We start from the raw sequence: 13,119 nt of genomic DNA on the forward strand, positions 1-13,119 counted from the left end.
TTAAATCCTTTGGCCCCGTACTTGTTATACCGCAAATGTAAAGTGAAGCTAGTTGTTAATCTAATGTTAATCTAACGTTTACCTTTATTGGGAATTATTGTCCTCAGGCCTGGATATTTAGCTGGTCTTCGCTTCTGTGAATGTGATCACGTTTACAGCTGGGATGGGAGAGTGCAGGTCAGTACCTGAACTGTAGTGTTGTTAGTTATGTTCAAGCAGCCTACAATGTACTGACACTCTTTCGGTGATATTGTAATACATTTTATTTACTGTTTGTAATGTCAGTGTAAATATTTGTTCATTATACTATACTAGCCTATCTTTTAAGTGTCCACAGACATTTATATATTTGTGTTTAAACAACAAAAAAGAATCACAATTCAAATTACTTTATTTCACCAAGATAATACACAGTATCGCTACTACTTTCCAGGAAGTCCTGGGTGGACTACATATTAAAAACAATAAAATAATTAAAACATACCAAACGTAACACTCTGCACAGTCTGTCAGTCAACTGTATACTTGTGCCCTGATTTGTAATTCAGTGGTATTTGTCTATTGGACAAAGGTGCAAAAGGTATTTCCTGTAAAAGTTCATCTGTAAAAGAGTGAACAGAAAGTCCGCATTATCTGCCCTGAATTTTCTGATTGACCTACAGGATCCATGTACAGGTGAAAAGTGCAAACACAAAAACATGTCTTGTTTCACATTTGTGATCAATCAGAGAAAATGTCTAAAGCATAAAATAAGCCGCACTTAAGCTTTCGTTTTCTTTTCTTTTTTTGTTGTCTTGTTTTTACCAGAGGACATTTAAGGATGAAGTAAGTGAAAACTATCAAACGATTTTACGTGAATCTATTGAGATATGGTCACTATGGTAACGAAGCTTTTTTCTACGTCACTACCGGCAGGATTCGGACGGAAGAACTGAGTGTGCGCCTCTCGATGAATGAAACCGAACGGCAAACTTCATTCATTCAACTTTTCGACGAAATTCGACAGTGTTTGCCAAGCATTATATGTTAGCTTGCTCTACCAGGTAAGGATACCCAAACCGTGTAGCGTAGTCAGCTAATGTTAGCTAGTTGTCTTGTTAACTCGCGTGTTTACATCGCTGCTAGTCAATGTTAGCCATCTCATGCTAAAAATATCAACATCAGGGACTGGCAGTGTCTTCTGTGATTAGGTGGCATTTGGCCGTTGTGTCTTGAATTAGCCAGCCAAAACAACACGTACTTAACAGTGATGCCATGTTTTGTTCTCTGTGTTTCATTATTAGCTACTTTCTATGTTTTGCTCAAGCTACAGCAAGTTACAGTGTGGCAGCCTGACACCTCTCCTGTTACTTTGCCTATTCCCCTCTCTTTGCAAGGTGTACATGTTTGTTACTGTAGCTGGAACTGTTTGCTTGAAAGCGTGCGCACTTGTCTGTGCGCCTGCATACCTAACTCCAGCTGCAGCTAGTGTGTGTGTATGTGTGTGAAGAGCCCGTGTGTGCCATGTCAGTATCTGTGATCATAAAGTGGGGAGGTCAGGAGTACTCCATCAGTTCTCTGTCTGAGGAGGACACAGTGATGGACCTGAAACAGTCCATTAAGACCTTGACTGGGGTGCTGCCAGAGAGACAGAAACTACTGGGACTCAAGGTCAAAGGTGAGAGGGCATCAGCGATCACAAGTGTGTTATACCTGGGGGAGCTAGTGTAAATAATGCCATATGATATCCAAACCAGGTGGACAAGATATCAGAACTTCATTTCCCTTTGTGCCTTTGCATTATTGTTAGCAATATGTATGAAACTTCTCTCCTGGATGAAATAAACTTCTGATCAAATAAATCCACCCCTACATGTCCCCAGGTTTTGGCTATTTTAATCCACATTCATAATTAGCTGATGTTTTTCATACAAACATGTCCATTTCTCAGCCTGTTACCTGCTTGAGTGTCAATTTTCTCCACCTGTCTCTAGTCTATAAATTATTTTTATTTCATTTCATTTGTTATTGTGTTGTTTTTTTTAGCTAAACTAATCTCCCTCTTCTCCTTCCATTCCTTCTCTCTTTCATACCTGCCTCCAGGTAAACCTGCAGAGGATGAGGTGAAGCTGGGCTCTCTGAAGCTGAAGCCCAACACTAAGATCATGATGATGGGTACCAGAGAGGAGAGCCTGGTAGGTGGCGGGGTGATAAAGAAATTAACTGACTCCTAAGATATTTGGTCAGGACTATGACTAAAAAACTAGTTGCTCAGTTAACTGGCTATGTGCCTAAGTGACTGGCTAGTTTGCAGTTGTACCAAACATGATAGTTATTGAAAGAGTAACATGATAAGCATGTTTTCTTACTTGTTACTTAAAACTTTGGGTCACTAACTAGCTTTGATCAACTGGTCAATAAGTGGTTGGTTAGGTGATGATCCTGCTAGCTGTTGATGACAATGTTGTCATTTTTGTGGGCTCACATGTTTCCTAACTAGCCTTATTTACTGTGTTGTGTCAAAGGTTACCATTGGCTGACTGGCACACTTTAACTGTGCATGTATTTTGTTTTGTGAAGGAAGACGTTTTAGCCCCTCCCCCAGAGAATGATGACGTGGTCAATGATTTTGACATAGAGGAGGAGGTCATTGAAGTGGAGAACAGGTTAGATATTTTTATGTGTCTGTAGCTGTATAGATGCAAGATGAAATTTGTGAGAGGGTGTGGGGAAATATATCTGTGTGTGTGTCTGAGAAACGAATGTTGTTGTATGTCTCTAGAGAGGAGAACCTGGCTAAAATAGCCCGCAGAGTCAAAGACTATAAGGTGGAGGAGCTGAACCCTCCCAGAGAAGGAAAGAGGCTTCTAGTACTGGATGTGGACTATACGCTGTTCGGTGAGTTAGAGTGACACCAACATTTGTCTCTTTAAGAATATGACTGGGAAATCACTGACTTGTTAAATCAACAATCAGTCAATCAATGCTAATAGTAAGCACTGTACATAACACAACATTTACTTTAATACAGCGTCTCCACTGTTTCTTCTCTTCATCTGTGCATTTGCACATGTTATATAGGTGCAATCTTAGAGGCACTTTTACGAACAAATGTAAAACTTTGACAGATTTATACAAAATCTGTATTTTGCTGACTCCTTCTATAATGTTAGTCAGTAGAACAGGACGCTTTGCAAAATAGAAATCCATCACTGTTTGTCAGTTGCTAGTTTAACCTAGGGCACTATGCATTGATGTCTGCATCCTATGTGTGTTTAGATCACAAGTCGTGTGCAGAAACGGGTCAGGAGTTGATGAGACCATACCTTCACGAGTTTCTGACCTCAGCCTATGAGGACTATGACATTGTCATCTGGTGTATGTATCCTCTCTTCTCTTCTTTTCTTTTTTCTCTGTTGTACATTTACAATACAGCAGTTTTATTTATTGGACTGCTTACAGTGTACAGTGTGTTTTAACTACTAGGCCACTGGGTGCCCTCAGTAAAACAGTTTTTTTCCCCTTCTAAGTACATATTTGATGGCCATTTGTTTTTGATTTCCTCTGTGTCAATTTCTGCTTGTGGAATATACATCTTACACATGTGCTTTCTCTCCTTAGCTGCTACAAGTATGAAGTGGATTGATGCCAAAATGAAAGTAAGTATTCCACTTGTTGTGTTTGTTTTTGTGTTGTCTTCAAAAATGTAATTATCGCCTGCTGTTGCTGAATTGTTACCATTACTGTACTGTACTGTACCATTTTTTGCCAAAAGGTGGCAGTGTTAATCAATTTAACCTAAAGTATTTGGGTTTAGAGGGGAACAGAAGATAACACTACTGTGCTGTGTGTGTGTGTGTGTGTGTGTGTGTGTGTGTGTGTGTGTGTGTGTGTGTGTGTGTGTGTGTGTGTGTGTGTGTGTGTGTGTGTGTGTGTGTGTAGGAGCTCGGAGTGACAGACAACCCTAACTACAAGATTACGTTCATGTTGGACAGTGCAGCAATGATCACAGTACATACCCCTAAGAGAGGGGTTGTGGAGGTTGGTACACACACAGCTCACGTGAGATCATAAATGAAAACATTGGCCTGTTTCACTGCTTCAGTTACACATATTACTGATGTAAACAAATCTTTCACAGCAAAAGAAAGCATGTATATTTATATTTAGTTGTCGTCTAGTGTGGTGGGGCTTTTTTACTTTTATTCACCGTTTGGATTATGGATTGTGCCTTTATTTGTACTTAACGCTGCCTTTTTACTGTGGCAAAATCACTGGATAAAAAAGGGGGGAAATATTTATTATATTATATATATTATATTAATATTTTGTGGTGATGGATTGGTTTTAGAAAGGGCCACGCACACGCATGCAGAAATAAAATGTCTCTTCATGGAGTTTTTGGCTGAGGTTTGTTGCTTTGAGAGAAGATGATACCACTGATGTAGTGTGTTTGATGGCATGCACGTATCCAGGTGAAGCCTCTGGGTGTGATATGGGGAAAGTACGGTGAACTTTACAACAGGAAGAACACTATTATGTTTGATGACATCGGACGAAACTTCCTCATGAACCCACAGAACGGACTAAAGGTAGGCTGCCAGCATCATCATCATCATCATCATTATTATTATCTTGACCCTCTTCTCTTCCTCATTGTTGCCAGTATCATGCACACGTTTTGCTTAAACTTATTTTGCGTGTGTGTGTGTGTGTGTGTGTGTGTGTGTGTGTGTGTGTGTTAGATCCGACCCTTCATGAAGGCCCATCTTAACAGGGAGAAGGACAGGGAGCTGTATAAACTGGCTCAGTACCTCAAAGAAATCGCCAAGCTTGATGACTTCAGTGGACTCAACCACAAACACTGGGAGAGGTAGGCACACATGCTAAACAGTAAGATGAACAATTGCATAGTAGTAGTGACCTAACACATGCTTGTAGCACCTGTTAGAACTTCCTTGTGCAAAAGAAATATGCCAATATACCTAAAAATGCCTACATAATCTACATTCAAGAACACACATTGTCTGAAATCAATATAAATTCACCAAAATATGTCTAGAATATGAAATATGTACACCAGTATTATATGTGCTGAATATGTATGTGTGTATGTGTGTGTGTCTGTGTGTGTGTGTGTGTGTGTGTAGGTACCTATCTAAGAGGCAGCACCACTGAGACCGCATCCTCGACAAAGATTTGGACAGGACGCTACCATCCTATCATCCAGTTCTCACACACATACACACAAACTTGAATATTACAAGTCCTTCATTTCAAACCTTACAACAGATCCTACACTAACCAAGCTACTAACACTCAAAAGCTCAGGACTGAGATGGGCTTCCCAATTTATATATTTGCATGTTCTGTCTCTCCCGAATCTCGCACATTTTTTCCCAAATATTGTTTGCATTTATATAATGGCAGTTACTTCCAGTGGGTGTGGCAATCATAAAATACACCTGTGCGGGTCAAAAAACTACTCATAGGTTTGAGGCCGCATGCCACAAGCCACCGTGACCCCCAAACTTCTACATACCTACTTCAGTCAAGTGTCTAAAATGGATCTTGAAGTCCACAGTTCAGTACTACCTGAAAATATCTGCAGTCTTTTAAACCTGCTTGGTCTTCCAGATGGGTGGGGTTTACAGCATTTTCACATTATAGGTAGTGTGAAGTTGCTTTCACTAAAAAGTAGGCATACTTTGCGGTTACTATCAAGCTCTCTGCTATACCAAGCAAGTAAAAACAGATACAAACATAATTTTACCACGGTTAAGGTCAATAAGCGGTGTCCTCCACCCCTGTACTAAATTGAGATGTTACCTATATTCTGAAGAGACGGAGATTAGCCACTGAAAAGCCAATAAACTTAATTTTACATTTTTTATGTATGCGAACTAAGCATTGAAAAGAATTAAATGTGAAATTCAACAGGAAATACAGTAATTAGTAAGAGCAAGTTATATAACAAATATCTGAAAATGTGTTCAAGAACTGAGGTTATATCCACAATTTAACACATGATTTTTACTGCAGGACATCTGGCAACTGCAAATTATAGTGAAGAATTAAAGTGAAAAAATGGAATGGCAGAATGTGTTCAGAGCAATGGTTAAAATCAAAAAGATAAATCTAAGTCCTTGAGTATGAAACTGATGCCGGCAACCTACACAATTTGACATGTAATCATATGCAATAATCCTCAAAGCTACTGTGACATTACAAGCTGTTGAGATTGAGACTGGTCGTAGCGAAAATACTTTCATCAAAACAATCGACTGTCATGTACATGTTTTGATGGAAAACTTCTGCCATCTTTTGTTACTTGTATGCAGCAGTCACTGGACACAGGCCTGTGGATTGGAGGATGTCGTACATGTCTACTGTATACATGCGTACTGTAGGCACATAGACGTGTCAGGTTTCCATGGATATGGATGTGCATATTTGCCCAGAAATGTATGTGTTTTTCTTTGCATTTCCATAGTTACATGTCAACTCTGTTACATCGCTGGACGCACACACAGATAAAGATTTTTTAAAATGCAGAATTCATTAGTCTGTGTTTTGTTTAGAGCTTCTTTTTTTTTTTAACGGTTTTGCTGAAACCAAATGTTAATGAACAAAGTGAGGATCAGGGATGATGATGGGAATGCAAGAAACTGACAGCACAAAACATGCATTTTATGGTTAGTTTTTCCCCCCCTTCTTTTGGTAGCATTCATTAATGAAATGAATGTGTCTGCACTTATTGTCAATGTTTATTTTAAATTATGGATGAAGAAGGAGAAGTGTTGGGAGAAGGGCAAGGTGTGTCCAACTTTATGAATAAGTTGTACCTGAAGCTCTTGGAAACAATAGGGATGTGATTTTTCAGATTTTGTCAGGTTTACAGCTCTCTTTGACATTCAACTCCTTTTCATTTCTTGAGATGATTTCTTGAGATCTGCCTTTTTGTGTTTTCCTCATCACATCCCTGACATCCTGGCTGTAAATATGACAATAAACTTTTTTTTTTGTATCTACATTGCCTGTATTGTCAATTAAAATGAGTCACCAAATATAGAAATCTTTTACATTTCATTACAATTAATTACCACTATATTTGAAATAGATTTGAGATCCTTCGTTAAAATGTTCATCAATTTATTATGAAATGTTAAGAAACATTTAACAACAATTCTGCAAGGATAGTTATGAATAAGAGTTACAAAGGGCATAAAGGAAAAGTAATTGATTTAAATCATATTACAAATTGTTATAACAATATACTGTAGTTCAAAAGAGACAACTTTTAAATGAGTGATCAATAAATACTGTACAGGTATACATTCACTCCCAAAGCACAGCACCACTTTTTGTGCATTGCTTTAAAAAATGAATGTGTGAAAACAAAACAAGGTGAGTTAGGAAAGGTTTTTCTTCCATCCTTGTGTTCTTCCTTCCTTTATGGCTGCAGTCCAGTGAAAGAAGCTAGCAGGTCACGACATCTTTATTCACTCTGGAGACAGGGCAGGTTGGAATGAAACAGTATGGATCAGATCAATGTTGGTGGCATGACTTGTGTATTATTTGGATAAATCATGAACTTCATGCATCCTGAAACATGAAGTTACATCTTTTATAACAAGTAAATACTTACATGCAATTGCTCCAGTCGCCAAATGGCCCGTTGGTGTGCTTGTCCTGAGCTCGCACACAGAAAACATACTTTTTGGGTTTGACATTGACCTCATACTTAGCTTCATCAGTGATGTTACTCTGCGCAAGAGAAGAGGCGATACATCAAAAACAAAGAAATGTGGTTAAACTGGAAGTCAGCAAATTAATTTTTACAGTAACTAAGTGTAACTTGATCTACATCATGCATATATTGATTACCATTATGTGCTCTTCACTGTTACAGGGATGGTTTTGGTCTTTGACCATCTTGACCACCTTGACCTGGAACTGCAGGCCAAAGAAGGTACATGGCTTCTCCCAGGAGTCAGGGTAGTTCCAGCTGAACACCGTCCCATCACTGATGCGCAGGTTAGGGAGTTTTGCCGGCCTCACTAATAGGGAGAGGAGGGAGAGGAATGAATCGGAGAAGGGTGAAGAGGGGGAGGGAAATGGCACAGTGAGGAGGATGTGGCAGGATTCCAACAGACAAGACAGAAGGGAATAAGAGTGGATGGATGAAAACATGGCCACATAACCCTAACTGCCCATAAGTATTTGCATCACACACAGGTCAAAAAGTAGTTGCAGAATATATCAGAAGCACTGTTCTCTAAAATAAACGCTAAAACATTTTTTAGGTTTTCTTGTTTTATTGTTTATTGCCCCACCCATCATATACCTAAGTACTCAAAAATAAACCACAAAACATACCACAAACTCTTTTTGACAGACATTAAAATACAATGACTTACCAATCTCTCTCAGGTAGAAAGCCTTTGTGTAGGCCTCAAGGCGAGAGTAGCTATGTATGTAAATGGTGAGGGAGATGCGGTGTTGTTCCTCTTTGTATGGGCAGTTGGCATCCTGGCAGCGAATCCCTGAGCCATCAGCATCCAGCTCACAGGGAATCGTTTCCAAAGAACTAGATTGAAGACAAACTGGTTTGTACAATACTACCTAGAACAGGATACAGGATGCACGATCTACTTTACATGAGTAGGATGAGTGTTGTGTGAGAAATTATATTTTGTCCTCACCGTTCTACTTTCACCAGGAGCACAGCGGCATTGGATCTGAACTTTGTTTTTGTCCAGGTGCAGTGGAAGGAGCCTTTATAGTTAGGTGCTGAACAGTGGATGTGACCTGGAGGAACAGAAACACTCTGAGTCTCTCCCTTTCTTTGTGTTTTTAATGTTCTTGTGAATAATTTATCTCTCCTTTGTGTTTCAGAGCACTTTCTTTTGAAGGTCCCGGCATTTAAACAAAGATAAATTATTGCAAGATTAATTTCAGGACATTAATATAATTACTGTGAACAAGCCAGACAACTGAGGAGAACATTGCCAGCGTCATACCAGCCTCTTCACTATATTTAACATTTTGTTCCATCAAATCAGGCACAAAAAAAACATTGCCTTATGGCGCAAAACCAGAGAGAGGATGATGTTTTTTCAGTACAAACAGTGCTGGGGCTTTCAGAGCTTTCACAGGTTCTTACAATTTGTGAAAGGTGGCAACAGACCTATGGAAAAAAAAGTTTAATTTCTACAGTAAAGCAAAAGAGAAAAGGCTTTGATCTGCTTTTGGGGGACAAGAAGTTTGCAACTAGCACTATCAATATGATGGTGGGTGTGACATAAAGCCTGCCCATTGTGTCAACCTTGGTGTGGTTTGTTTACGCTACAGCAATTATATCAAAGTATCACTATGAATTTAACAAAAGCTTTTAATGTTCTTTCTAACTTTCTTGCAATCGTGTTGTCTCGTTCCTTTTTCTGTTTCTGTCCAATTGCATCTTCCCTTCCCTACATTACTCTACCTCTGGTCCTCCTTTTATCCAATTTCTTTTTACACGTCCGCCGCCGTTCACCTTATCTTTTGAATTCTTTTGGGCCACAGCCCTCTTCCTCTGTCTATTTTTTCCCATCCTTTATCCCTCTCCTACCATGCAACATATCTCAGACTCTTCCAGTGAAGTACCTCTAGCCAGATCCAATTAAACAACAAATCTTTATCTCTCTTTGTTTGTCTTTTGTGTGTACCTTCTTTTTGCTTTCCCTTTTTCCTCATTCCCTCCATCTTTCTTATCTTACCTTCTTCAGGGGATTTTTCCTCCAGTATGACAGTCCTGTTGTCTGGGTCTAGTTGGATCATGATCACGGTGTGGTTGAGGTATTCTCCGTCTGGGCCGAGGTGACAAGTGTAGTTTCCTCCATCCATCTCCTCCACCAGGACCTTGACCTGGTTCCCCTGCAGAGCTGGCTGAGACACGCCTGAGACAAGGACATAGGTCAATGTAACAACTACATCAATGCTTCACAATGTCATAATAACAGAAAAGTTGCCATCTGACTGAAGAAAAGTTTACTTTTTTGCAGAAAATGTAATCTGTTTTTTTATTAGTATTGTATTATATTGTACCTAGCATACTGGCACAGGTAGTATTAATAGTACTAGTGGCAGTAGAAGTAGTATCATTAGTAGATTTACCGTTTTTCTTCCAAACCACAGGCTGGTTTTGATAAGCTTCTCCACAGGTCAGAGGAACATACACCCTGGTGCCCTGGCCAAAAGGCACCCTCAGGACCAGAACTAGTTTAATCATAGACAAGAAACACATACACATACACACAGACTGGCTTGAATCAACATTTACGGCATGTGAGGTGAGGAGACAAATGGAAAAGGAAGTGGAATAATCAGTATAGAAAGGAGGAGTACCAACCATTATCCATTAGAGTCTCTATGTTGTCTTGGTTGCTGTCAGCGCTGGCGCAGCACAGTACAGCATACAGGACCATAAGAAATAATGCACGCATCTGGAAGAAAGGACAATAAGTTAGTATAGTACAGGGACTGGAACCAAACTTGTATATTTCATTTATAGCCAGGCATTCATTAAGTTGGGGCTTGTACATAAACAGAGGAAGGTATAGTTTCTTAAACATTGACTGCTCTGCTGATTTTAATATCCTATAAGGTTAAGACTCTTCAGTATGCATAAGTGATTGTTCAATAACAAAACAATCCTTGTGTCTCTAGTTCCAACAGGTTAAAATTTGTCATCCAGCTATAACAAGGGTATTTTTCATAGTTTCTAAACAGTTTACATTCTAAAGATACAAGAAAAGTCTTAATCTGAAAAGTAACAAGTAACTACAATCCTAGAATAATGTGGTGGGGTAGAGAGTACAATATTTTTCTCTGAAATGTAGTAGAGGAAAAGTACAAAGTCTCCCAAAATGGAAATACTCAAGCAAAGCAGTGGTTCACAACCTTTTTGCCTTCTTGGGAACCACTGAAGTAAAGCATACCAGTATCACTTAAGTGTATTTAAGTTGACTTGAGTAAAAGTAGTTCAGACTGAATAAAGTGCTGGAGGGGAAAAAACAGGAGAGATAGAAAATTAGTGAGTATAGTAGAGCTTACCTTGATTACTGGACTTGATCCAAAATGTTCACAACTGAAAGCTGATCTAATAAACATAAAAGAGAGGTGAGATGGCTGTGCTGAGTGTGTGTTCAGTTTGTCTGCATGAACTCAGCATGCTGCAGCTGTATTTATATTGGCCAGAAGCAGAAGGTTGAAAAACCCCAACACGGAGAGGAACTGTCTCGTGTGTGTGTGTGTGTGTGTGTGTGTGTGGGTGAACTCAGGATCAGTATGCCTGTGTGAATTTTTACCTGAGTGTATGATGACATCAGAACATAATCTAGTCCATCAGTTGGAAACACCAAAGGACAAGTTGAATTAATTAAAAAAGCAGACGAACAGATCAATATTATTTCTTCATCCATCATATAGTTTTTCATCTGACACACGATCATCTTTTGTTCAGCTCAATTGACGCAGTCATGAGAAAGACGACAAACATTGAGGACAAATATAGAATTCATACTTTACCATATTCCATTGTAAAATTGTGTGTATGCTTACCACAATGACCATTGAGGAGAAAATCAGGAACAACCAAAGAGACAGAAACCTCTGGGAAAGGGAACTGAAAAGGCTCAAGTGTTTGCACATGACAGTGTGAGATGGTGTGTGGAGGTGGATCATTGAAAACTGAACAGGTACCCTAGAAAATGGTCATGAGAGTTCTCAGGAACAAGAACAAGAAATCAGAAGTGTTAGTGATGACACCTCCACTGAAGTGGAAAAGAGAATAGAGTCACTGGGATTAAATAAAAGAGAAAAGCTTTTATAACTGAAGAAAATCACATGGAGGGCTCCTTGAATTAGTTTTGTGAACACAATGTTCTTTGGCCATGTAGAAAAACCAAATAACACATTGGGAAGTTACCTGTACTATAATTGTGCTATGATTTATGAAAGAGTTTCCATTATTCATTCTGCCCCAGTTATAACCACCAACATTTAACTATGCCAGTTGAGGTCTATCTATGCTCCAGTAGAGCATTTCCTATAAGTACACCTACAACTTTATTATAGTTAGAGGTTTCTTTTGATTCAACATTGCTACTATGTGCTTATGAAAAAAGGTGATAGATGACTATTGCTCAAGGTTGGTGTGAGTTGTAGTTTCAAACAAAATCGACTTGAATCATATTGTCACTAGTATGTTGCTCGGATAGGAAGGTCTTTTCACCTACTTTGACACCATACGACAAACTTTACAAAAAAAAACCTTCAACACATCTCCCCTAACACACTCAGTGGTGGAATGTCAGTAAGTGCATTTACTCAAGTGCTGTAATTAAGTACAAATTCGAGGTACTTGTACTTTACTTGAGTATTTCCATTTTATGCAGCTTTATACTTCTACATCTCAGAGACAAATATTTTGATGTTTACTCCACTTCATTTGTCTGACAGCTTTAGTTACTTTTCAGATTACAATTTTTCATACACTTCCTGTCCAGTGAAAACCATGTATCTCCAAATTTGGTGATTGTGAATTTGAATGTTTCTGATAAACTGAAGGATTAAGTGTTCCTTTATGGGTTGAGAAAATTCTCCTACTTAGCTAAATAAACTATTTATAAGTAAATATAAGTGTATATATAATTTAAGTCAATTTTGCTTCTAATACTTATACTTTTAATTAAGTTTTGAATGTAGGACTTACTTGTAGTGGAGTATTGTGTGTGTGCATGTCTCTAAACAGAGAAAATAAATGATCAGACTGCAACCTCAAGCAGATGTGGTGTACAAAGGCATTTCCAGAAAAAAGCCACCTGTTTCAGATTGCAGGACAATTATGAGGACTGGAAAATGAATGTCAGTGAATACAATATATGGTCAGATATATTGTATTCACTTCCCCTCTGCCTGTCACTTAAGTACAGCATGACCTTTCAAATTTAATAGTTTATGACTGGTAGACAGGTTAGTTCCTTCTTCATTCCATCACTGAATGAATTACGTTTCACTTCTTTCAAACACAATGCTTATAGTGGCTTCTTATTGAGGGTCTCTTCGTCATAGTGTTTTTCAAGGAATTTTCCATGT

At 38.7% G+C, this 13,119-nt stretch overlaps 2 protein-coding genes across 2 annotated transcripts; one reads left to right on the forward strand and one right to left on the reverse strand.

The window, feature by feature from the left end:
• Window positions 1-52: 52 nt before the first annotated feature.
• Window positions 53-7,010, forward strand: ublcp1 (ubiquitin-like domain containing CTD phosphatase 1). The gene is made up of 13 exons (XM_044222809.1): window positions 53-177; window positions 808-825; window positions 916-1,043; window positions 1,377-1,657; window positions 2,083-2,174; window positions 2,560-2,645; window positions 2,762-2,877; window positions 3,259-3,357; window positions 3,601-3,638; window positions 3,922-4,020; window positions 4,455-4,571; window positions 4,725-4,852; window positions 5,130-7,010. Exons 4-13 carry the CDS (start codon window positions 1,504-1,506, stop codon window positions 5,155-5,157), a joined length of 957 nt encoding a protein of 318 aa, XP_044078744.1. The 5' UTR covers window positions 53-177; window positions 808-825; window positions 916-1,043; window positions 1,377-1,503; the 3' UTR covers window positions 5,158-7,010.
• A 104-nt stretch (window positions 7,011-7,114) lies between these two features.
• il12bb (interleukin 12B, b) lies at window positions 7,115-11,230 on the reverse strand. Its single transcript, XM_044222808.1, has 9 exons — window positions 11,077-11,230; window positions 10,373-10,466; window positions 10,138-10,239; window positions 9,741-9,920; window positions 8,685-8,790; window positions 8,400-8,569; window positions 7,867-8,039; window positions 7,628-7,746; window positions 7,115-7,486 (listed from the first exon to the last, which is right to left on the reverse strand). The coding sequence occupies exons 1-9, from the start codon at window positions 11,131-11,133 to the stop codon at window positions 7,459-7,461; spliced, it is 1,029 nt and encodes a 342-aa protein (XP_044078743.1). The 5' UTR covers window positions 11,134-11,230; the 3' UTR covers window positions 7,115-7,458.
• Window positions 11,231-13,119: the final 1,889 nt, after the last annotated feature.

The sequence above is a fragment of the Siniperca chuatsi genome, linkage group LG14 (genome assembly GCF_020085105.1).
Source record: "Siniperca chuatsi isolate FFG_IHB_CAS linkage group LG14, ASM2008510v1, whole genome shotgun sequence".
NCBI lineage: Eukaryota > Metazoa > Chordata > Actinopteri > Centrarchiformes > Sinipercidae > Siniperca > Siniperca chuatsi.